Source organism: Tenrec ecaudatus, chromosome 12, assembly GCF_050624435.1.
Source record: "Tenrec ecaudatus isolate mTenEca1 chromosome 12, mTenEca1.hap1, whole genome shotgun sequence".
In the NCBI taxonomy this organism is placed as follows: Eukaryota; Metazoa; Chordata; class Mammalia; order Afrosoricida; family Tenrecidae; genus Tenrec; species Tenrec ecaudatus.
Window position 1 is genome coordinate 120,789,473 of NC_134541.1, and position 26,621 is coordinate 120,816,093.

Below are 26,621 nucleotides of genomic sequence, written 5' to 3' on the forward strand. Positions count from 1 at the left end.
GGGGCTATACAGACCCAGCCTGGAGAGATAAGCTCCTTGGAATACTAGAGGCAGGGACTGCACAGTCCAGCTCTGGCCTTGAGATGTGGAGGGAAGGGGCCACACAGTCCAGGAGGCTATCTTTCAGGAGAGCTAGGGGAGGTGGCTACATGGTCAGGACCCGGCCCAAACATCCCAAACTCTTAATAGTGGTAATGGGCATAGTGTTTTGTCTTAACAACTTGCTGCTGAGATAAGGGGGTGATTAAGAGTTGGAAGGTTTGGGGCCTGGTCAGTCGGCAGCGAACTGTAAGGGCAAAGCACGAGTTGGTTGAAGGTCAGGTTGGAGATGGCTTTCATTTAGTCCTACAAAAATTTAAACACAGCGGAAGCCAACAGTAACAGTTCACAAATTATTGCCAAAGACCCAACAAGAGGCATAATTCAGGTTATGACAGGACTTTGAAACCACGAGGAAGGGCTGGTGGTACCCCAGGGACGTTTCCTGATTTCCTCTGGCATGTTGCGGAGAGCTTTAACATTTCAATGAACTACTTTTGAGTTTTTGTCAGCTGTTAACAGAGTTAATGAACAACGGCTTTAAATGGTTACCTGCACCAGGGATGTAAGTTGTTGCTACAAGGAGGTGAGAGACTTTAAAGTGGAGTTTATGACCAGTTAGAGTTGTTTATTAAAGTTCTGTTTGGAGTATACTGTGTACTAATGGGTGAATGAGCAGACATGGGCATGCAATGCATGAATAAAAATGAGCGAGTTTGTACCAATCAGTTGAGTGTGTGCAGGCATGTGCACAGAATGTAAATGAATGCTGTATGAATAGCGAATATAAGAGTGTGAGAATGTGAGCGTGAGACCGAGTTATTGTAGTGAATATAGGAGTGTAAGAATGAGTTGGTGTATTAACAGTTATATTATGTTTGTAAACTTTATGTAGAGAAAAGCTATTTGCATCCTGATTTATGAAGTAACAGACTAGCTATGGTGATGACTTTGGTTTGGCTTTTATAACTTGTGTGCTTCCAGCAGGCTTTGTTCAGAGATTGTTTCCTGAACTGTGAATTGCTACATGTACGCGTCTGAGACTAGGGAGGCATTGGGTGTAACAAAATTGAGTAAGAAGTAGAAGCTTTAGTCAAGCATAAGGTGGTAGGGTCCACCATCTGAGTGGAGTAATGGTCATGGTGAGGGTTAGGGGTTAATTTCACATAAGTCAGATGATGCTAATTGGGGTCTTTGAGGACTTTGATTGCTCTGGGAATTGTCAGGATGACAATGTGTAGTTTTTTTTTACTTGGGTTGCAGAAGTTGAGGATGGAGATTTTTTTTTTTTTAATCAAAACAGAGTCTTCTGGGTTGATTAAGGTAGGACAGGTTGCACAGGATCAGGGGCAGATAAACATTTGTCTGCGTATTCTTGGAGAAAAGTTGTTTTTTTCTCCATTTTCCCCCCACCCTCCCACCCTTGTCGAAAAAAGTTTTTAAGAGAGAGACATAGAGTAAGCAGTTTTCCTGTGGTGATAGTGTGACTGGTAAGATATGGTTGATTAAATTAGGTCTTCCATACATTAACCTGAAGGGGCTTGGGAAAGAGGGAGAGCAAGGAGTGGTGTGGATTCAAGTTAGGGCTAGTGGAAGCAGGTCTATTTATGACTGGTATAGTTTTAGAGTTAGTTTAGACAGATGACCTTTTATAATTCCATTCATCTTTTTAACATTTCTAGGGGACTGAGGCCTGTCTAGTGTGAATGACACTTGTGTGATTTGAGACACAAAGCATAGGCTGTAGGACCTGAAGAAAAGCACAGGGCCCTGTGTGCAGGGAATGATGGACCAGAGCTTCAGCTTGGTTGGCGGGGAGAGCTATTCACTTACTGTTTATGATGGGGGACACTTTAGTTGTTAGGAATCTTCTTTAGGTAAGTGGAGTGCTCGAGTGAGAGCAATGAGTTCTGCTTTCGGAGAAGTGGTTCCATCTGGGACACAGCAAAGACACGACTTGGTGTGAGAGAAGGTTTTGCAGTTTGTGGGTAGACAACGTCTGGATAGGCTCTCTTAGTGTTCGTTTGAGAGCTTTTTTAGTAAGGGCGGCAGCTGCCGCCAGGGCCCGGAGGCATGGCTGCCAGCCTCTGACTGTCATAGCTAACTGTTTGGACAGATAAGCTACAGGGGATAGAGCGGGCCCCCGGGACTGAGTCAGAACTTTAACTGCTATACCTTGGTTTTTGTCCATGTAAAGTAAAAAAGGTTTGGTAAATGTAAAGGTGGAGATTGGAGGAAAGTTTGTTAAAAGGTTGCTTTGATTAACTGGGGAGAGTCTAGAGGCCTGGCAGGGGTGGCTGGTTTGAATTAGTGTCTTTATCTGCTTTGTTGCTTCCCCATGTTCCCGGGGAACTATTGGCTTGATGTCCTTTACATTTTTTTATTAACTAAGTGTCAGCAAAGAGTTACAGGTCTGCTGGGAATCGTTTGGGTTGCCGCACATGAAGGCTGCTGCTTGGAGGGAGAGAGAAGGTAAGGGAGTTGGGCTGTGTCTGCTTTAGAACTGTTTTAGGAGGGGCGGCAGGTAAAAGAAAATGAATGCTGACAAGCTGGGTTAAGGGGGATAGTAAATAAAAGGTGTCATTAAAGGTGGGGTGATGAAAGGCTTTGAGGGACGACCATCAATTCCCATAGCCGAGACAGAGACCGGGAAGGGGAAGTTGGGCCCGAGAAGGGGGGAGGACTGAAAAGGCCTGTCCACTAAAAGGAAACTGGCTTACCTGCTGCCCCAATCGCTACCCTGGCAGGGCGTTGGGGGTGGGTCACTGAGGTTGCCAAGTGAGGGGCTTCTTCGTCGATCATCATCGATGTCCAGGTCAAGCAGTGTTAATGGTGGTTCAAGGTTTGGAGGGACTGACCCTCTGCCGATAGAAGATTTTTGAGTCTAGTGACCAAAATTGTCGAGGTCGCAGAGAATGTTGGAATAGAAAGTCCTGGTCAGTGCAACTCATTTTCCAATTGCGATTGTGGCCACACTTTGTTACAGAAAAAGACAGCGTGCTTAGGGCGATTATCCAGAGCCAGGCCCAGCTCAATGAGATTGATCAGGAGGCATCCCAAGGGACTTTCCCTGGGAGGCTTAGAGAGTGAGCTTTCCATGGTGTCTTAAACTACAAGGGGTATGGTCAGAGAAGGACGTCTCCTGGTCCCTGTCTGCACCTGTCAGTCAGGAGGTGGCCCAGTAACCCTAAGAAGCATCCCGGTCAGAGGTAGGGGCCCAGTGGGAGAGTCCTAGATTCCCTGGAACAGGAAGATTCCCTGGCGCAGGCCTGCAACTTTAACCTGGCGCAGGCCTGCAGCTTTAACCGTCAGGCAGGGACCTTGGGTCAGTGACAGTGAAAGACACCACAGGAAGCTAGGGACAGGGAGGGGCCTGGCTTTGTGGCTGACTGAATGAAGGGCAGTCAGAAGCCTTCTTCAGGAGGGAGTGGATTGTAGAGAAGGTCTGAGAGCAGGCACTGCAGAACTGCTAGAGAGAAAAAAGAAGTCGATTTTAGAGTAAATCTGAGAGCAGGCACCTGAGGACTGCCAGCATGAACCACACAAACAGGTAGAAAAAGCTCAGACACACTCTGCACTCTAGTCCAGTCAGAAGGTGCAGTGACTGCTAGGTACTCAGTTGTAGATCCAGCAGATGGCAGCTGAGAGGTCCTGGTTCAGGGTAAGGGGGATGGAGGAGAGAGGGGCGCTGCACTCCCCCAAGGGTGGGCGGGGGCACATCAAGACACCTCTTACTCCTCCCGGGTTTCATGCACCAAGATGAGAGGTTGGAGATGGAGGCGGAGAACAGAGATAGAATTTAGCCAGGAATGTGAAGTTGAGAAAGATTTTATTGAGGCAGGGAAAGAACTCCCGGGAGGGAAAGGAGAGCAAAGAAGGATGGGGCATCTTGAGCCCCCAGATGGGTTCTGAGACCCAAGGATTTAAGTAAGAGAAATCACACCTGGAAGTGAGGCAGTGGGACATAAATAGGGCTTGAGCTAAGGCCATATGTACTGGTAAGGGGAAAGCCTTCTGGTGCTGCAGTTGCAGGGTCTGAGTCAGGATGTGGTCTGTGAGTAAATCATTCCGGAACACTGAGGGAAGGGGCTGTACAGACCCTGCCTGGAGAGGTAAGCCCCTTGGAATGCTGGAGGCAGGGACGGCACAGTCCAGCTCTGGCCTTGAGAGGTGGGGGGAAGGGGCTGCACAATCCAGCAGACTATCTTTCGGGAGATCTGGAGGAGACAGTTGCCTGGTCCAGATCCGGCCCAAACAGAAGTCAGCACCTCCATTAAGAGCATTGGCTACAACTTTAACACAGTGGCAGTTGCGGTCGGAAATGGTGACAATGTGCTGGAGCCAAGTGTCAGGAGTCTTGGTTCAAGGGATGGAAGGTCACCCGTCAGGAAGGCAATGCCAGTGGAACCACACTGCTTGAAACTCTCAATTGCATCCTGCCAGCAACTCGCCCAAGTGACAAGCCCCTGTGTCTGCCTATTGAGGGGTCTACAAAATTGTATCGGCACTGTCCCTGTGGGCAGAGTAGAAACTGGTCTTCTGAAACCTGGCTTGCTGATCACCTTTGCTCTAGTGAACGTTGCCACTGAAGTGAACTCTGTTGAAGCTTTGAGTGAAGCTCTGCCTGGGGACAATGCAGGCTTCAATGTCAAGAACATCTCTGTCAAAGGTGTTCCCAGGCAACGTGGCTGGTGATAGCAAATTGATCCTCCAATGGAAGCAGCTGCCCTCACTGCGCAGGTGACTATCTTGAGTCTCCTCAGAAGGCTAAATGAATATTACCCCTAACACCTGTCACAGCAGTCTTCATCAGTGGTGGAAGAATGGTGTCAGAACTGTTTCTCTCCATTGGCCAGACTGGTTTATAATAACAATGCACCATAAAACTTTCAGAAGGAATGTCTGTGACTATCCATTTCTTTTGTGTGTGTGTGTGTGGCACATTTAAGTCACCAGTTTTTAAAATCAGTATTTTTTAAGTGGAAAACAACTTGACCAGAAATTTGTCACAGAATCTTGAGACCCATTCAAACAAAGTTTAATGAGAAATCTGTATCATCTTTTGGTCAATTCCAATGCTGATATTTGCTGACACACGCATGATTAACTGAAACAGATTCTTCACCTGTGAAGCATTTAGGGGGAGGGTTGGCTGCAACACTTAGGTGACAAAATTTCTAATACTTGTAAGGTGCCTTGAAGGTGACCTGCCTGAGGACTGTTACACATAGACTTTAGTGTTGTGTAGTAATAGTGTTGTGAGTAATTTCATCATAATGTATGCTGCTAGTTACAATTGATGCAGAATTCCTGGCTTCCATGTGGGACACTGCTTTGGGCTTCAAGTCAATTCTCTCCAAGTGCAGCTACCATTCGTCTGTGAGTGGGGGCTTGTACATTACGGTGAGGCTGAACAGGTTTCAGTGGAGCTTCCAGACTAAGACTAGGAAGAAAGTCCTCGGATGTACTTCCACAAACCAGCCAGATGACTCTATGGGTCACAATGATCTAATCCTGTTGTGCATGAGGTCACCACAAGTCAAGGACTGATTGAATATCAGTTAATAGCAAACACAAAATGAGTGAATTTTATGGTACACATCTGATATGTTCAGAACTTGGTAAAGATAAAAGTGTGTAGGCACTTGAGAAGTTGGCCTCGAAGAAGATGGCACTAATGGGGGGTCCTCTCTCCTGCTGGCACCAGGGTGTTTGTGTTGCTGCTGGTGTTGGTCTCCATCCTCTGGATCCCCGTGGTACAAGCCAGCCAGGGTGGCCAACTCTTCATTTATATCCAGTCTATCAGCTCCTACCTGCAGCCTCCTGTGGCTGTGGTCTTCATCATGGGATGTTTCTGGAAGCGGACCAATGAAAAGGTACCCTGTGACTAACCCTTCACCATCTAAGAACCAAGTACTCCATCCATGACAGTTGAGGGGGTGGAAGGTACTGGAGAGGAGACCTGAGGATGAGCTTGATCCAGGGGCAGTGAAGTTCTGTGGAGGATGACACAAGAAGCCTGTTATCTGACCTTTGGAGAAAGGCAAACTTCTAAAAAAAAAGTATTATTATTTTTAGGAAATCGGAAAATATAATTTTCTAGTAACTTGTTGACTAATTTGTTTTCTTTTAAATCATTTTATTGAGGGCTCTTACAACTCTGACCACAACCCATACATCCATCCATTCTGTGTCAAGCACATTTGTACCTTTGTTGCCCTCATCATTCTCAAAACATTTGTTTTCTACTGGAACCCTTGGTATCAGCTCCTCATTTCCCCCCTCCCTCCGTACAAAATTATTTCCATGTACATAGTCAGTAAACAGGGAAATGAAATTAACAGTGAATGAAACAAAGTACTTGTCCATGATCAAATGTATGTAAAAGATATGCAGCTCCAATGTTCCTAGATTCATTGACTACCATAGGGGGAAAGCTTTTGAGACAGCTTTTGGAAGTCCAGGAGATTTATGTTAGCAGCCCTATCTCCCCTTGATGTTCCTGAGATGCTTGTGCTCTGATTTTCAGGGTGCCTTCTCAGGTCTGACGGTGGGAATCCTCATCGGCTTGATTAGGCTCATCCTGGACTTTATTTATGAACAACCTCTGTGTGACCAGCCAGATGAGCGCCCAGCAGTGGTGAAGAATGTCCACTACCTCTACTTTTCCATCATTCTGTCTGTGGTGACCTTCATCACGGCGTCTACTATGAGCTGGCTCACTGCACCACCCCCCAAGGAGATGGTAACTTTGTGGTTGACTGTATTTTTGTGCCACCTCTTAATTGCAATTGACAAGATTTTGACTTGAGTGCTTTTAAAAGCTTGAAAATCCAGAACTAAACTTTAGGGACAACTTGATTAAGGACAGAGATGTTGGGTGGGACAGTTAATGTGCTCAGCTGCTAACAGAGCTTTAAGACCACCCTTGGGTGCCTCAGAAGACAAGGCCTGGTGGTTTACCTCCAAAAAATGCAGCCCTTGAAAATCCGATGGTGTAACGTTATATACTCTTACACACATAGTGTGGTCGTGAGTCAGAATCAAGCTGGTTAGACTTAGGTTTGATTTTAGGCCATGAAGAGTTCATCAGAATCCCTTCTCTCTCTTCTGTCCTGTGGCACTCTTTGGAGCCAGCACTTGTAGGGACACCTATCCTCAGGAAGCAAACCCATAAACATGAGCATAAGCATTTCCCCCAACACTTCCGGCAAACTTCTTTATTCCCATTGATGAAGTCAGTTTAACACACATGATCAACTCAGTCCAGAGAATGGATATGAGCTGAATGAATGGCTGACCTTCAGATCCCACCCTACCCCAGGACTGAGGATAAGCCCCGAGGACTAGAATAAGGGAGGGGTACGCCCCCAGATGAGATCCAGGGCTATTGAAGGACAAGGTAGCATTGGACGTGAGAAACGCCTCCCAATCCCAAGAATCAAAGCTTGTTGGAGGATGAGGTGGAAATGCTAGAAGGAGCAGATCCAGAGGTGAAGCTGGGCTTGGGGTTGGGCAGAGGATGGGGGAAAAAGGGAGTGGTAGCCTGTTTCCCTCACGATTCTCTGTCCTTAGGTCAGTCGCATGACCTGGTTTACTCGCCATGATGCTGTGGTCCAGAAGGAGCAAGTGCCACCTCTATCTCTTACCCGCCCTCAGAATGGAACATGGGAGGTTAGCAGCTCCAGCATCCAGCTAGAGATTGATCAAGAAAACATGAACAAAACCCACAGATGTAAGCTGTCTCTCTCCTTGGTTATAATCAGAGCCTCAAAACTTTATATTTTTAAGGGGATTTTTAAAATTAGAACTTTGAATGATTTAAAAAAAAAATCATTTTATTGGGAGTTCTTACAACTCTTGTAACCATCTATACATCAATTGTATCGAGTATATTTGTACATAGTTACCATCATTATTTTATAAACATTTACATTCCAGTTGGTATCAGCTCCTCTTTTTACCCTCCCTTGCCCCTCCCCACTTCGTGACCCCTTGATAAATAAGTTATAATTATTTTCTTCCCCCCCCTCCTCTTTCCACCTCCCCCCTACTCTTCTGGTATCTCTACTCCTATTTCTGTTCCTAAGGGGTTTTTCTGACCTGGATTCCATGTGTCCTGAGCTCTTATCTGTACCTGTGCACATACTCTGGTCTAGCCCGCAATGAAAGACAGGATTGGGGTCATGAGGATGGTGATTGAGGAAGCCTCAAGGAACCAGAGGACTATTGTGCTATACAGAGCACATCAGTGCTATACTTCACCCTGGCTGACTCATCCCTTCCTTGTGACCATTCTGTGAGGGGATGATGTCCCATTGTCTACAGATGGGTTTGGGGTCTCTGCTCTGACTCCCCTTGTTCTGAACAATATGTTTTTGTTTGTTTGTTTGGGGTCTTCTGATGCCTGTTACCTAATCCTGTCGACACCTCATGATTGCACAGGCTGGTGTGCTTCGTCCGTGGGGGCTTGTTACTTCTCTGTTAGATGACTGCTTGTTTAACTTCAAGACCTTAAGACCCCAGACACTGTATCTTTTGATAGCCTGGCACCATCAGCTTTTTTTCACTACATTTGCTCATACACCCATTTTGTCTTCAGCGATTGTGCTGGGAGGGTGAGCATCACAGAGTGCCAGGTTGTAAGAATAAAGTGTTCTTGTTCTTGTTTGAGGGAGGGCTTGAACAGAGGCCCAAAGTCCCTCTACTTCCTCAATATATTGTCATATAAATATGTACCTAGGCTAAAACCTCTATTTTTATGAATTAATATATTTATATAAATGCACACCCATGTTTATACATCTATCCATAGCCTTGCTTCCTAGATCTTTCCTCGATTTCCTTTGACTTTCCTCCTTTCCCACCATCACGCTCACTTTTCTTCTGCCTCTTAGTAATTCCTTTCAGCTTGATTGCAGTTGCTCCAATAACCCCAGGATCTCTACATCCTCCTCATTGTTGATTTTAATTCCCTAGTTGTTCCCCTGTCCATGGTGTTGTTTGCTCATTGTTCCTTCCCCTGCCTCCTCCCCACCTACATCCCTCCGGAAATTTTGGTCCCGTTGCTTTCTCCTTGGGCTTGCTTCCCATGCTTATTTCTTAATTTTCTGGTCTAGCAACAGGAATGCCGAGCAGGTGATTCTACCTGGATGCCATCTTGACTTCGACTCAAGAGGAAATTTTTACGTCAAATAAAAAGCCACAAATGGGGGCTGACTTTGAGTTTGACATCCTCTAGGCCCCAAAGAGAGTCCCCAGTCTCCAGCCCCTATGGGCGGTTCTTTACTGATTTTCAACAGAAGTCTCAGAAGAGCAATAGCAGACATTTGTCATGTGCTTGCTAAAACACAGCTCATTTTAGCCTTCGTGCAACCCCATAAGGTTGATTGGCACTGTTACCATCCTTTAAATTTGTGGTTTTAAACTTTCCACTTAGAGATATACGTTGGTCTAGCCCATTTACTGTTTTCATAAAAGATGAGTTAACATTTTAAAATAGGGTGATTTCACATACAATTCCACATTTACACCTTCATTTGAAAAATGGTAATACCTCACAACACTGGGTAAACATGTCCATGTGGCAAAATTTGTCTCACGTTTCAAAATCGAAGTCTCTGTCCCTTAGATTTGAGATCGATCTTCTAGGGACCTCAAGTCCCCACAAGTCCCCATTGTCTCTGCCTCACATCGAAGCTGTCTTTATTTTAAAATTTCTGATCATTATAGATATGAACTTATGTCAAGCTGAAGGTGTAAAACTGAAGGACAGACACAGAGTTTGTGCGTTAAAGAGAAATAAAGGCGAACCGGTGTCTGTTGTTATTTGGGTAGTGACGAAGATTCAGACACAACACTGTTTCCCTTGGCAGCGCTTGTTGTATTATGTGGGCTTTCATGCTGGCAGGCCAGCTCTGAATGGAGGGACATTTCCTCATACACGTTCATTTCTTGTCAACTTTCTAGAAGGCAATGTTATACGGAGGGAAGAGTGACATATAGCAAGATCCTAAACCCACCCCTGCCACTAGTTGCCAGCTATGCGGGAAAGTACCTCGAGCTAATTAACCCTCTGAGCCTCCCAGGTTCTTCATTAAAAATGGTGAACATTCTCAAAATACCTGTCTTGTAGAATCAGGCAAGAAAGGTATATAAAATACTTATCACACGATGATGGCAGCAAATGTACATACTTTCTTGACACAATGGATGGATGTATGGATTGTGATAAGAATTGTACGAGCCCCCAATAAAATGATTTAAAAAATACTTATCATATGCACAGAACACACACCCAATTAGTACCCTCCACCCTCTCAGGGAGAAACGGCCCATCTCTAAGACGTTGCTTGGTTCTTTTTAGGCGATGGGACCCCCAAGAAGTCTAAAGTGCTGAAAGCCATCTTGTGGCTCTGTGGATTAGAGAGCCAGGACAAGAAAGAGACTGCGAGCAAAGCGGAACGTCCCTTGGCTTCCTTGGAGGAAAACCCCTTCATGAAAACCTTCCTGGACATCAACCTCATTATCTGCATTAGCGGCGCCATCTTTCTGTGGGGCTACTTTGCGTAATGTTGGTCAAACCCGAAGATCTACGTCTGTTTACTTTCAATGCCCTGATTTTTTTAATGAAAGATAAAAATAAAGCCTTAGCTTGCTTACCATGAGCCTGCAAATGATGGTTAAGAGCTACTGTTGAGATGACAGCTTTTTTCTTCTTGAAAGAGAATGAAGAAAGTTAGAAGCTGGAAAAGGAGCTATGTGTAACTCTTTCTGTGGGCTACAAGAAGATTTCTCCCAAGTTGTCACCCCCAAATATATGCCAGACCCAAGATGCTACTTGCTACACATGGTAAATAACTGTACACTAGGAAGTCAACAAAAGTAGGTCAGAGGTTATTCTCCCTAAGGGTTATCAGCCAATTTGAGCAATTAGACTGTATAATCTAACCCACCCTACGTAGGGCCCACTCCCTCTGATTAGGTTAGTGATTGTTTCCTTGAAGGAGAGCCCAAAGGCAAAGTCGGGACTTCTCGTGGATGACTATGGTTAGGCTACTATACTGAGTCTAGGGTCCGCTCATCTTGCCACATATGTACCCCCATTCCCTCCTTTCACTATTGGGTGTACACCCCTAGGTCATCCCCATCCTATCGCTTGTACTGCCTGTGTTACAACCCATTATCTGTAATTATCTGTAATCAGGGGGCTTGCATGTCCCCAATGATATGTAAGGTTTGTTTAGAAATAAATCACAGAGCTCTCTCCTGCCCTCTCGTCTCCCACCTCCACGTGTACCAGGAGGAGCTGAGGTAAGCATGCTACCATGAAATGTGTCTGATTTCTTTATGTTACTCTCTCTCCTCTTCTCTGTGACTTTGCTCTAATCTTTGTATATCATAACCATACCGTTGCGCCTACTGAACCCGTGATAGTTGCGAGGGGCTGGTTACCCCCACATCTTTCTTCCTCAAAAGGCTAGCTATTCATTTTCTTATTTAGTATGGAACATCAACAACAAATTCAAAGGCCCATGGGATTTCTCTGTGAGAACAGCCACATCTCCTGGGCTGGATAGTTAGCCTTTGAAACTTTCTCCAACTTACCTTTGCAGTGAAAGGAAGGGGACCGGCATTTTCTCTTGGCTTCCACTGTTACTATCTTTGGGTACAGGAATAGCTGGTTTCTGAAGGTTTTCTCATTGTGACATGTGCACCTGGATATGATTTCCGAGAGATAGATTCAAGTGAGTGCTGAGAAATATGCTATAAGAAAACCAGGAAACGGTGTGCCCTTCCAAAATTCCAGGAGCCGTCGTAGTAGGTTATGTTTTGGGCAGCTAACTCTAAGGTCAGCAATTTGAATCTACCAGTTGCTCCACAGGAGAAAGATGAAGCTTTCTCCCCCACAGACATATTGTTAGCTTCAAAACCCAAACAGTCTGATAGCATCAGGATGTGCCTGAATGTACTAGATGGTGGTGAGTTGTTTTGGTTTTTTTAAGTTTTCCCAAATTCTGGCTTAGGAAATAATTTTCTGCTTAATTCCCTCTGCTGATGCTTGCTCAAAAGCAAAAGAACATCTGTAGTGCCAACAGCCAGGCCAGCGTATGACCCCCTGTGCCACCAGTGACCAGGCCAGGAACTGTACCTCCCCAGTGCCAGCAACCAGGCCCACATTCAGACCTCTGCAGTACCAGTGACCAGACTGGGGCATGGCTTCAAGTAACGTCAGAGACCAGGCCTGGAAGCAAATCGGCTCAGCTCTCCATGGGGCCACCAATCAGGCTCAGAAATAGAACTCTGAGTGCCAATGACCAGGGACCTTCCCAGCTCCCATGGCATCCGAGACCAGACTCAGGAATGAACCTCCATCATGCTAGTGACAAACGTCCAGTGTGGCGCCTTGCATAGCCCAGAGACCAGGATCCAGTATGGCTCCTCGTGGCAACAGGTAGCAACCTCCAATATGATTCTATGCGCCTCAGGGCACACGTGGCCAACCTGCGACTGCACCAGGCACTCAAAATACTCCATAGTCCTGCGCCATCCTCTCAAGGGACAGCTCTCTCCTGACAATATGTCCAAAGTGTGTAAGATGACGTGTTGCTGTCTTTGCCTCCACGGAGCCCTCTGGCCGTATTTCTTCCCATATGGATTGGTGTGTCCTTTTAGCAGTCCATGGTACTTTCTTTCTTCTTTTTCTTAAAATCATCTTATTGGGGCTCTTACAGCTCTTATAACATTCCATACACCAATTGTATCAAGCATATATGTACATATGTTGCCATCATCATTTCCAGAATATTTTCTACTTGAGCCCTTGATATAAGTTCCTCTTTCTACCTCTGGCTCACCCACCCTCCTACCCTGGTGTATCCCTGATCAGTTTAAATATTGTTATTTCGTATCTTACACTGTCCATTGTCTTCCTTCACCTACATTTCTGTAATTCGACCCCTTCGGGGGAGATGTGTGTGTGCTATACATCCACTCTTGTGATGGGTTCCCCCTTTCTCACCCTTCTCCCTCCCTGATCATCCCCCGACCCTCATGATATTACTGCTCCCATTACTGTTATTGAGGGGTTTATCTTTCCTGAATTCCATGTGTCAAGAGCTCTTATTTGTACTAATGTGTGTTCTCCAGTCTAGCCAGATTTGTAAGTTAGAACTGTTTCATGGTAGTGGGGGCAAGAAAGGATTTAGGAACTAGAGGAATGATGTGTGATTCTTCCGTGCTATACTACACGTCAGTTGTATCAACTCTTCCTTATATCACTTCTGTGGTATATATCCAATTAAGTAGATAATTAGATATAACCAATTATCTCCAGATGGGCTTTGGGTCTCCACTCTTTTGTATCGATATGATTGTTTGCTCCAGGATACTTTCAGTATTCTTCTCCAGCATCACAACGCAAATGCAACAATTATTCTACAGTCTTCCAGAGTCAATGTCCAACTTCCACATGTGTTGCAGGTTCCAATAAATGACAGCCACTATAATGTCTTAAAATTTAGAAGAGCCTTTTATTTGGTTATAACCAAACTGCAAGAATCTAAAAGTGACTCCTTGATTGTAGTCCTGAGTGGACATTTCAGTCCATCTTTAAAGGCAAAAACTCATTTATCATTTGTCTAGGACTTAAGCAAGCATGAGTAGAAGCAGAAAGCAAAATTCACGTTATTCTTCTTTAGAGTTACAGCATTGATGATAACATCCTGGTTAAGAAAATAAAAATAGTAATATCCTGGTTACAACACCAACAGGAATCGTGTTATTAATTGCAATGTTCTGATCTCGAGAATATAAGCGTAGATTCTAAAATCAATCACTAATGGACTTTCCGAGATGGGAGGAGGAAGGAGGTGGGTCAGTCAACAGTCAACAAGATGGCCTTACAGTAGCTAGTGCTAGTCTGTGTCACACACATATGATGCAATGGAGAATATCATGGCTTGGGTCAGGCATACTTTAGTCCTCAAAGTAACACCCTTGCTCTTTAATACTCTAAAGATGTCTTGTGCAGGAGTTTTACCTGATGTAATACATCTTTTGATCTCTTGACTGTGACGTTCATGAGCATTGATTGTGACGCCATGCAAGACAAAATCCTTGCAACTCCAATCTTTTGTTGGTTTATCATGATGTTACCTATTGGTCCAGTTGGAAAGATTTTGTCTTCTTACATTGAGTTGTAATCCACACTGAAGGCTGCAATCCTTGATCTTCATCAAGGGTTTCCAGTCCTCCTCACTTTCAGCAAGCAAGGTTGTATCATCAACATATGGCCAGTTGTTAATAAGCCTTCCTCCAATCCTGATGCCGCACTCTTCTTCATTTAATTGAGCTTTTCTGGTGATATGCTCAACATACCAATTGAAAAAGTATGGTGAGAAAATACAACCCTGATTCACACATTTCCTGATTTTAAACCATGCAGTTTTCCCTTGGTCTGTTTGCACAGCTGCCCTTTGATCCACGTATAAGTTCCAAATAAGCACGATGAAATGTTCTGGAATTCGCATTGTTCTCAAGGTTATCCACAGTTTATTATGGTCCATAGAGTTGAATACATAGTCAATAAAACACAAGTAAACACCTTTCTAGTGGTCTTTACTGTTAGCCAAGATTCATCTGACATCAGCAATGATATCCCTTGTTCCACATCCTCTTCTGAATCAGATCTGAGCTTCTGTCAGTTTCCTGTCAATGGACTGCTACAAATATGGTTGGATGATCTTAGGCAAAATTTTACTTGTGTGTAATATCAATAATATAATTCTATAGTTTAAGTATTCTATTGGGTCACCTTTCTTTGGAATGGGCACAAATATGAATCTTTTCCAGTCAGTTGGCATGGTAGCTGTCTCCCACATTTCTTGGCACAGACAAGTAAGTGCTTCCAGTGCATAAAATATGCTACCTCCTGAAATGGTGGACTGTTGACTTGTTCTTTTTGTTACAGTGATTCTGTGTATTTTTCCCCATTTTCTCTTGATAATTCCTGCATGATTCAATATTTTGCACATAGAATATTTCAAAATTGCAATTCGAAGCTTGAATCTTTAAAATCATTTTATCAGGGACACCTCCAATCACAATCCATATATACATCAATTGCGTAAAGCACATTTGTAAATTCATTGCCCTCACCATTCTCAAAACATTTGCTCTCCACTTAAGCCCCTGGCATCAGGTCCTCATTTGTCCCCTCCATCCCCACTCCCCCCTCTGACATGAACCCTTGATAATTTATAAATTATTATTTTGTCATATCTTGCCCTGTCCAATGTCTCCCTTCACCCACTTTTCTGTTGTCTGTCCCCAGGAAGGAGTTCACATGTAGATTCTTATAATTGACTCCCCCTTTCCAACCCACCCTCTCTATTCCCTCCCAGTATCACCACTCACGCCACTTGTCCTGAGGGGATCATCTGCCCTGACTTCCCTGTGTTTCCAGTTCCCATCTGTACCAGTGTACCTCCTCTGGTCTAGTCAGGCCTGCAAGGCAGGATTCAGATCATGACAGTGGGAGGGGGGAAAGGAAGCATTTAGGAACTAGAGGAAAGTTGTATTCTTGATCATTGCTACATTGCACCCTATCTCGTCTCCTCCCCAAGACCCTTCTTTAAGGGGATGTCCAGTGGCCTACAAATGGGCTTTGGGTCTCCACTCCACACTCCCCCGCTCAGTCACCATGGTAAGATTTTTGTTCTGATGATACCTGATCCCTTGACACCTTGTGATCTCACAGGCTGGTGTGCTTCTTCCATGTGGGTTTTGTTGCTTCTGAGCTAGATGGCCGCTTGTTTACCTTCAAGTCTTTAAGACCCCAGACACTATATCTTTTGATAGCCAGGCACCATCAGCTTTCTTCGCCACATTTGCTTATGCACCCATTTGTCTTCAGCGATCATATCAGGTGAGCACAAAATTATATGATTTTTTTGTTCTTTGATGCCTGATAATTGATTCCTTCAGTACCTCGTGGTCACACAGGCTGGTGTGCTACTTCCATGTGGGCTTTATTGCTTCTGAGCCAGATGGCTGCTTGTTTACCTTCAAGCCTTTAAGACCCCAGATGCTATCTCTTTTGATAGCTGGGCACCATCTGCTTTCTTCACCACATTTAGTTGTTCACCCACATTGTTTTCAGCAGTTGTGTCGGGAAGGTGAGCATCATAAAATGATAATTTAATAGAAGAAAGTATTCTTGCATTGAGGGAGTACTTGAGTGGAGACCCAATGTCCCTCTGCTACCTTAATACTAACCTTATAAATATATGCACATAGATCTATTTCCCCATCCTCATGAATAAATATATTTGCATATGTACATGTCTTTATCTAGACCTCTATAAATGCCCTCTGCCTTCCAGCTCTTTCCTCTATTTCATTTGACTTCCCTCCTGTCCCACTATCATGTTCAGACCCCACCAGGGTTTCAGCAATTCCTCTTAGTTACATTACCCTTGATCATGCCCAAACAGGCCTCCCACACCCTTCTCACCACCGATTTGGATCGCTTGTTGTTCCCTTGTCCCTGGGTTTATTAACACCACTACCTTTTCCCCAACCTCCCCGTCTCACAAGTCCCCACGGAACTATCGGTCCCATTGTTTTCTCCTCTGATTGTTCATCCAGCCTATCTTATTTAGACAGACCTGCGGAGATAGTAACATACACAGAAACAACACAGATCACAACCAAGCAACAATGTACCACAAAACAACAAACCAATAGAAACAAAACAAAACACAACAAGAAAGAAAAGCTTGTAGTTAGTTCAAGGATTGTTTGTTGGCCTTTAGGAGCGTTTTCCAGTCCAGTCTGTTGGGGCACCATGCCCTGGCCCCAAAGTCCACCTTCAGTTTTCCTTGGGGACCTCACCGCTCCATTCCCTTGCTGTTCTTTTGCATCCCCTTTATGTTTTGCCTCGGTATGGCAGATCCGATCGGGTGCAATCCCCTCACTGTGTTGTCGCCTGTATGGCTATGGGTCAGTGAGGGACATCGTGTCTCATAGTGGGGCCGGCTATGTGGTCTCTCTGGCAACTGGCTGTTCTAATTGGGAACATCAACCTCCTGGCCTGGTGGGTCATGATGTGCTCCACTCTCTCCTCCTCCCCCTTCATGTGCTCCCATGTGCTCCAATCAGATATGCCCCCTTTCCAGAACTGTAAATTAAGTGCCGTCCTTTGATATAAATTCTTCTGAGGGGAGGGGCAGATGTCCCCTTAGTAGTTGGGGTTGGGGCCAGCCCCCCAGACCTCTCCACTGGTTCCCCACTCCACGCCAGCATGTTGCATTCACATCTTGGAGCATCAGGTTGAAGTCTGGTCCCTCTTTCCCTGTGGAGACACAAACAATACCCTCCCCTCGGGTGAGTTAGTGCCATGTGCCACCTCTACCCTTTTCTTTTTTATTATTATTTTTCCTTTCCCCGCCTCCTTTTTTAGTTGTTTTAGAGGAGCCAGGTGCCATTTTGAAGGAGTAGAAGAACACTGGCTCTCTCTGGGAGACTTGTAGGAGTGCTTCTTGGAACTGCCTATAGCTTATTTCACTATGGAATTAACCTACCACTTTATCCTCCTGTGGCTTCCCTCTGGGGAGTGACCCAGAAGGGTTGCCTGCTTTGGTGTTGCAGAGGTTCCTGCAGCAACTTGGAGGTTGAGGAGTGTTAGACGAGCTGCCTTATGCCCCCAGGCACACAGACAGGAATTTCCCAGTTATAAGTTGAGCAGAGTATCCCCTGGTGGGAGTCAGCTGGGTATTCCAAGCCTAGCTAACTACCCAGGGTGGAGCTCATCTAGCTGCATGTGGCACAGGTGTAAATGCCCTAGGCTAAGAGGAGTGGTCTGGAGGTTAGCAGTAGAATGGAAGAGACCAAGAAAGAGGCAAAGAGGAGACAAAAAGTTAAAAAGCAAGCCCGTTGAGCCTGAGGATTTTTTTTTTATCTCCCTGGCCAGCTAGAGTATACTCAAATGTAATTGTCTCTCACAGCCACTGGGCTGCAGCTCCTTGCTGTTTAAAGCTGACTCTTACTACAGCGGGTCTTTGTTATGCTAAAACTGCTAGGCCCCTAGCTGAGTTCTGGCATTCCTTAGCTAGGTTGCTTCTTATGCTGTTTATGTTAAGGGCCTCCACCTATGTGCTCCTTGGAGCTGAGCAACCAGACTTGGGTTTGAATTTTAAACCAATAATATATATTTCACCTTTTTTTTAATTGCTTGTGATGTGCTCTGATTTGGGAGCTGTCGGGCTGGTCCCCAGAGGGGGAGACCCAGCTTATTGGGGGGGAGGGGGGGGTTTGCTTCCTTCTCGGCCAATTGGAACTAAATTTGCTCCCTGGACTCCCAACTTTCGCTTATTTTCTCTGACACCGTGATCTTCCTAAGGTAATACAATATTTTTTCTTTTACTCTAAATTATGGCTACCCACCATCATTCCCATGGCTGTGGGCTCAAGGCAGCCAACCACATGGAGAGCTCCTGAGTGAGGTTCCCCTCGTGTCTGGGATTCTGTCCCCTCTCGGGCGTCTGCCTGTAGAAATCGCTGTTCCCGGTAAAGGCACAGCTGGCGTCTGCGGGCTAGAGCACTTTAAAGTGTTCTTGGTTTGCTTTGTGAGTGGAAATCCCACACAAAAAGGGGTTGAAGAGAAACCCTGGGACCCTAGTTCTAATTTCAGGACTCCACCTCCCTGTTTCTTTCACCTTACCTCATGATTTTCTGGTCTGGCAGCAGGAGCTATGGAGGGATGAGTCCTATCTGGTCGCCATTTTCTCCCCTTTCTCTCCAGCTTGAATTTTTTTAAGTTCTTCCAGTTTAATATATGCTGAGTACGTTCTTCCCTTTGGGTTCCTAATTCTAGGTTCTTGCACATTTTGTTATGATTTATGGCTTTTTCTTCTCCAGCTTCCCTTTGAAATTTTCTATTCAGCTCCTTGATTTCATCCTTTCTTCTATTTGTGTTAGCTACTCGATGATTAATAGCAATTTTGAGATTCTCTTCTGATATCCATTTTGATCTCCCCCCCTTTTTTTGTCTTTTTAGTAACCTTTTGCTTTCTTCATGAATTGTTTTTTTGTCTTCCAACAGCTTATCAAGTCTTCTGTGATAGTGTTTAATGCATCATATCTGTTTTTGAGATGTTCTTAAAATTCATGTGGAATTGACTCAAGTTTGGTCGTCTTTTGGCTCCTGTGCACTTGTTTTCATTTCCTTCAGCTTTATCTTGAACCTACATATGAGCAATTGATGTTCTGTTCCACAATTGGTCCCTGGTCTGGTTTTAGCTGCTGACATTGAGTTTTTCCATTGGGTCTTCCCACAGAGAGATTCAGTTGATTTCTATGTATTCCATTTGGAGACGTCCATGTCTATAGTCACCTTTTGTGTTGTTGAAAAATACACTTGCTATGATCGAGTTGTTGCTTTTAAATTTTTCTATCATGTGATCAACTTCATTTCTATCACTAATTCCATACTTTTCAACTACTGTTCCGTCTTTTGTTTTCATCCTTTTTATTCCAATTTTAAATAACTATCAATGCATTTTGATTGCATGTTCAATCAATTCTGACAGAAGTCATTGGTAGAATTATTCAATTTCTTCATCATTAGTTTTTGTGGTTGCTGCATATAGTTGAATAATAGTTGTATTTATTGGCTTTTCTTGAAGGTGGATAGATATAATCCATTCACAGATAGCATTGTATTTAGAGTTGGATTTAGCAAGATCCTTTCTGACAATGAATGCCACGCCATTCTTCTTGAGTTTATTATTTCCAGCATAGTAATGCATATGATTTTCTGATTCATAATGGCTCAAACTAGTCCATTTCAGCTCACTAATGCCTAGGATATCAATCTTCATGCATCCCAGCTCATTTTTGACCAGGTCCAATTTTCCTAAATTCATATTTTGCATATTCCCAGTTCCAATAATTTGAAGACCTTTGAAGCTTTACCTGGAAATGTCATGAAGATTCAAAAGTCTCCACTCCCACAGGCTTTATCAGACTCACATCACTAAGAATTGTATATTCAGAAAAGCTATCCCTCAAATAAGATAAATAAATTAATAAATATATAGATAAGGGTGTTTCAATACAAGGAGAAATTAAAGGAATTTGTAAAAGCAAGACCAGTATTATAAAAATTACTAAAAGTAACACTTTGGACAGAGATTCAACAACAGCAGACAAACTCAAGAGTAACAAATGGGACACCATTACCCAAAAAATGAACACACTGGAAACAGTCCTCAAAATAACACAAACAGGAAGAACAAATAAATGAATACAACCCAAAACCAAAAACAGAGCATAATGATAGCAACAAACTTTCACATATCAATAATGATATTGAATGTTAATGGATTAAATGCACCAGACAAGAGACAGAGAGTAGCAGACTGAATTAGAAAACAGGAGCCATCAATACACTGCTTATGAGACACAAAGACATAAATAGATAAAAATCAAAGGATAGAGAAAAATTTACTAAGCTAATGACAACCCAAAAAAAGAAAGAGTAGCAATGTTAATCTCTGATAAAATAAGCTTCGAGGCAAAAAAAAATCATGAGAGTCAAAAGAAGTGTACTGCATAATGATCAAAGGCTAAATAGACTAGATGATATAACCAGTGGCAGATTTTCTAGAATAGATCACATATTAGGTTACACAGCAAGTTTTAATAAAATGTAAAATATTGAGATTCTATACACTGTCTTCCCAGACAACAGTGCTAGAACAACAATGGAAAGAACTAGAACAAAAAATGAAATGTGTGGAAACTGGACAACACACTACTTAAAAACAACTGAGTAACAGACAAAATAAGGGATGAAAATTTTTAATTCCTTGAAGCAAATGAGAACAAAAACAATATACCAAAACCTTTAGGACAAAGCAAAAGCAGTTATCAGAGGACAATTTATAGCAATCAATGCATAAATGAAAAAAATAGGAGAAAATCAAAATCAACACCTTAACCTAGCATCTTCAACAAATAGAACAAGAACAACAAAATAAATATTCATCCATGAGAAAATAAATAATAAAGAACGGAAATAAATAATTGGAAAACAGCAAAACACTAGGAAAAAACCTACACAAGTTGGTTCTTTGTAAGAATTAACAAAATTGACACATAACTGACAAAATTATCCCCCCAAAATAAGATGCAAATATCAAGAATTAGAGATAAAAAGGTGACATCACAACATAACCAAATGAAATACAAAGAATATTACCATACTACTATGAAAGACTGTACTCCAACAAATTTAAAAATCTAAATGAAATGACAAATTTTTTAGAAATACAGTGTCCAAATTAACTCACAATACTATAGAAAATCTTAACAGAGCCACAACAAAGGGAGAAATCGCTTAAGTCAGTAAAAAATTCTGAACCAAAAAATATCTGGGACCAGATGACTTCACAGGGGAATTATACCAATTGTGAGAGAAAAGATGATATCAATCTACATGCTGTTCCAGAAGATAAAAAGGGACAGCAAATTCCCAAACTAATTTTATGTCAGCTGTTAATAGATTTAATGAACAATGGCTTTAAATGGTTACCTGTGCCATGGTGATGTCCATGGGGACAGGTATTAGGCATCAAAGATCCAGAGCAAAAAAATCATACCAAAGTAAATGAGGGGAGTGTGGAGTGAAGACACAATACCCATCTTTAGACAACTGGACTTCTCCTTACAGAAGGGTCACAAGGAAGAGACAAGCCAGTCAGGGTGCAGTGTAGCACTGTTGAAACACACAACTTTCCTCTGGTTCTTTATTGCTTCCTCCTCCCACTATCATAAACCCAATTCTACCTTACAAATCTGGCTAGGCCAGAGTATGTACATTGGTACAGATAAGAGCTGGAAATACAGGGAATCTAGGACAGATAAAACCCTCCGGACCAATAATGAGAGTAGCAATACTAGGAGAGGAAGGGGGAACTGACCACAATGATCTACATATAACCCCCTCCCAGGGGGATGGACAACAAAAAAGTAGGTGAAGGGAGACAGCAGTCGGTGTAATACATTATAAATTATCAAGGATTCATGAGGGAGGGAGGGTAGGAGGAAAATGAGCTGATATCAAGGGCTCAAGAAGAAAGAAAATGTTTTGAAAATGATGGCAACAAATGTGCAAATATGCTTGACACAATGGATGGATGTATGGATTGTGATAAGAGTTGTATGAGCCCCCAAGAAAATGATTTTAAAAAGAAAATGATGATGGCAACATCGGTACAAATGTGCTCGACACGATGTATGTATGGATTATGACAAGAGTTGTAAGAGCCCCCAATAAAATGACTTTTAAAAAACAAAACAGGGTCTTCATCAAGAGAGTGAAAAGGGAAGGGGAAATGTAGGGCACTGTTTGCTGACACAGTTCCTAAGGAGTCCTCCCGACCTGGTTCCTTGTAATAGCCCAAAGTGGTTTGTGAGGCAATATGGCTGTAGGGGAAATAGTCGAGAAAATTCCTCTCTGCCAAGGGCCAATGAGATTTGGAAGCCTAGTGAGAGGTCGTTGGAACTCTGAGCTCCTCCTTCAACTCTGACCCCCCGGGCAAGTCCCAGTGGCCTCTGGATGGCCACATGGAGAGGTGGACAAGCTGCTTCTATTTGAGGTGAGTATTGTGCTTCACTGGATGTTGTCATGTAAATTGTGTTTCACTGTAACGTCATCACCTCCCTCCTGGATTGTTGCCAGGGGCCTCCTACCTGGACATCCTGCCTCTAAAACTGACCATACTGGTCACCAGGAGAGTGGAATTTCTCACTGTAAATTTGATTAAGTCAGTCCTCTGCTTACATTTCATCAGCGACCTCCTCAAACGTCCCTGATGACGCTCACATTTCTCAGTGGAAATCACAAGCCTCGTGGCTCAGTCTCTTTCCAGCTCCCGCTCCGATCACTTTCTTTGGAGCTTGCCATTTTATTCCTAGTCGCTCTCCTCTCTGGACGTAGCATGGGATGTGGCATTCAGTGGGCGCCTGTGAGTATGCTTAAATATTCAATAAATCAGCCCTTGTTCCTGCTTCTGCTTCAATCATTCTCCCACTTCCCTTTCCTATTCTAATCTCCACTTAAATGTCACTTGTTGCTGGACATCTTTCTCAACCCCACTATGAAATGGGCCTTTAAAGCATGCATCGACTTTGTTATTGGCTGCTGAACTATGTTCCCAGATAGAGGGAAAGACCACGAGGATGTTGGTGTCATAGGCTATGCACACCTATGTGTAGCACAGTGTCTGGTGGAAGAATGAATAAATGACAATCAGAACACAAAAGTCATCTGGTTTCTTACCTCATCTGAATACCCCTGTCACCAGTCTGGCTCTTCAACCCTACCCAATCCCCTATTCCAGCACCAAATTAGGAACCTGAGGTCTGAGCTCATGAAGGTGACCAACTACCGATCTGTCCCACCCTTTGTCTTTGGGAACTGGGAGACTCAGTCACCTCTGACCATAGACATGTGTCCTTAGGGCTGCCCTTGTGACTAGTGCTTACCTCTGGGCATGAGTCTAAAGCCATTCCCAAATGCTTCTGCTTTTGCTTCTCTAAGAATATGTTACTCTATTCACTTCACTCCCTCCCTGTTCTTTTAGTTTATGTCAGGATCAGCTCTCACCTAAGGGGTCCCTCTGATTTCCATCTGGATCCAACCACAGCCCATTTTCTGTATTGTAGTTACACCACCAAGTGACTCTCTTCTCCCCTCCACAGCTCCCCACTACACTCGAGGTAACTTATAAACATGAATGATCAGGTTCTTCCTTCTGTCTCCTCTTTACCTCACCAGCCTCATTCCTTGTCCATGGCTCACCTCATTGAGGTTCTTGCTATCTCTTACCTCCCAGCGTTTGAAAAAGCCAGCCCTGTGCAGGAGCCATTTTTGACCAGGACATATGGGCATCCCTTCTCTGTGCTCTCACAGCTCCTCCCTCTCAGGACATCTTTCTGCCTCACTCAAGATCTGCTTGCAAGTCCCTGAGGACTTAGACAATGTGTATGTCCTTCATGTTGATTCTCCCGAGTTTAGGACAGTGTGTAGAAGAGTAAGAACTCAACACTTAATTGGAGGATATGAATAAAATTAATCAAAGACCGGGGCTTTGATTTTAGAAGTCCTTGTAGGAAACAAAAAGTGCTGAGCTCTGATATGCAAATGTATGTTTTATCATTCAGATATATTATGCATAACAAATGAGTTCAAATGTACAGAGACAGTGAAAACAGAACCCAGATAAATTTGGTTTATTCTTTCACCTCCTGGTGTTTCTGGTTTGTTTTTTTTTAAGTTAATGGTCTTTTATTGGAAAAAAAAAGAGAGAGACTAGCACTTACAACTTGGAATGGACGTCAATGGTAAAGTGTCTGTGGTTGTGCTGAGGGCCACGGCCATGGCCACTGCCGACTCTGCCGGCTCCAAGTCACGGTTCAGAGGGGGTTTGTTTGGATTTTCGTTTTGTTTTAAAACAGAGAGTCCAAAGATGCCCCCTTGGTAAAGGCTTGTTTTTAAAAACTGGTGGGGACAGTGCCCGCCGGGCCCCAGAGCACAAATAAGGTACTAGGCCAGCGCAGGCAGGCAGGCAGGGGGTGTCACCGCCACCATGTGTTGGAGCCCAGGGGTGTCTCAGAGGACCCTCCAAAGCAGAGGGGCCACATTTCAGCAGGTTACCCCACCCACCCTTAACCCTCTCCCTATGCACATCATCCTGAGGTACACCCATTTAAATTGTGTTTGTTTTCGGTAAACCAGCTACGACAATTTAGGCTAAACAAATTGAACTCGAACCCATTTGAAGAGGTTTTAGATTTTTTTTCTTCTTTTTTTTGTTATATATATATATACATTTTTTTTTCCTTCAGTTTTCGTACAAATGCCTGCCTGTGCTCAATTGTTAAGCCGCATGCATGGAAAACTGGCCAGCCCAGACAGTGTGCGCGCCGTTAGCAAAGGGTTCCTGAAGGAGCCCACTGAGTGCTTCCTTACCAGTAAGGTTTGTCCAAGTATTGATATTGTAAAACTGATGTGTAGCTTGATCTTTAGGGGACAGGACCACCAACCAAGACTCGGAAGTCCTCGCGGATTTCTTCTTCGCTGTCTGTGTCTTTCATTTTCCTAGCCATCATGGTCAAAACCTCTGGGAAATCAATGGTGCCATTGCCATCCGCGTCCACCTCGTTGATCATATCCTGTAATTCAGCTTCCGTTGGGTTCTGCCCCAGAGACCTCATGACCGTTCCAAGTTCCTTTGTTGTGATGGTGCCGTCGCCATCTTTATCAAAGAGGGAGAATGCCTCCTTGAACTCAGCAATCTGTTCTTCGGTCAGCTGATCAGCCTTGGTGCCAGTGGCGAGAGGAAACGCAGAGAGAGCGAGGGGGGCTGCACCGGCCGCAGGGGCTGTGATGGCAGGGGGCCTCTGCTGCTCCTGCGGTGGCGGTGGCTGCCACTGCTGCTGCTGCTGCTTAGAGCGCCTGGTGCGGTGTGCGCGATGCCGTCGCCTCCTGCGCAGCTGCCCACTGCTAGTAACGGCGACGTGTCCGCGAGACTCCCAGCACCACTGCCGCGGTGTTTCTGGTTTTATGAACTTCCTTCCCCTTGAGTATGGGTGGGAATATAGAACTTGCTTCTGACAGAATATTTCAACAGTGGTGGAATATTACTGTGATTAGATTCCATTATGTAAATCTGTCTTGCTATTTGACTCATTGTAGAGACTCATTGCTGAATTGATGAAATTAGAAGTCATACTGCAGGATACCTCTAGGTACTGAAGGAGACCTCCAGACACTGACTAGAAGCGAGGACACTCCTTCCAACAGCTGGACGGGAATTATTTCTGACAGGTAGGAACTTAGTTGTAAATTTTTCCCACTGGAGCCAGATCAAACTATAGCACCGATGAACACATTGATTGCAGCCTTGTGAAGCTCCAAGCAGAGAACCCAGTTAACCGTGCTAGGACTGACTCCTGAACCACAAAAACTGTGATATGGTAAATGTATGACATTTGCAGTTACTATGTTTGAATTCATTTTTTATGTAGCAATAAGAACGGACACAGTGTGTGGGGTTTATATGTATGTGAGAGAGACAGAGACAGAGAAAACAAGTGGGGTTGGGTGTGGAGGGTATACACAGAAAAAAAGTTCTCTGTAGAGCTTCATAAAGTCTATACAGCTATGTCTCTAAGAACGAGTAAAAGAGAACACCCTCTTTCAGAAACGGTATCAATTAGAAGTCATTTGGTTGTTAGTAATGGAACTACATCTAAGAAAACGTATACTAAAAAGAACAAAAGAACTTATTAGGACCTTAGGTCAAGCAGCATGGCCTTAAAGACAGGGACTGGGAGCCATAGGGCTATTGGGAACAAGTGCTTTCTTATCGTTTGCCTCTGTCTCTCTCTCACATTTGCCAATTTCCTCCAAAAATGATTTACTCTGCCCTTCAGAATCTACAGTAGGTGGTAGATGATCACACACTCCCAAGCAGTCCTCTCGAAGCAAGAGGCCACATATCAATCAATCA

At 43.9% G+C, this 26,621-nt stretch overlaps 1 protein-coding gene across 5 annotated transcripts in view; it reads left to right on the plus strand.

Moving 5' to 3' along the window:
• Positions 1–10,683, plus strand: part of SLC5A11 (solute carrier family 5 member 11) — a 56,910-nt gene extending 46,227 nt beyond the window's left edge. For all 5 annotated transcript variants that reach the window (XM_075528391.1, XM_075528392.1, XM_075528393.1 and 2 more), the window contains 4 exons: positions 5,747–5,915; positions 6,569–6,784; positions 7,615–7,774; positions 10,406–10,683. In XM_075528391.1, coding sequence (XP_075384506.1) covers positions 5,747–5,915; positions 6,569–6,784; positions 7,615–7,774; positions 10,406–10,611 — 751 coding nt within the window. In that variant the 3' untranslated portion in view covers positions 10,612–10,683. The remainder of the gene's footprint in view (positions 1–5,746; positions 5,916–6,568; positions 6,785–7,614; positions 7,775–10,405) is intronic.
• The last annotated feature ends 15,938 nt before the right edge of the window (positions 10,684–26,621 follow it).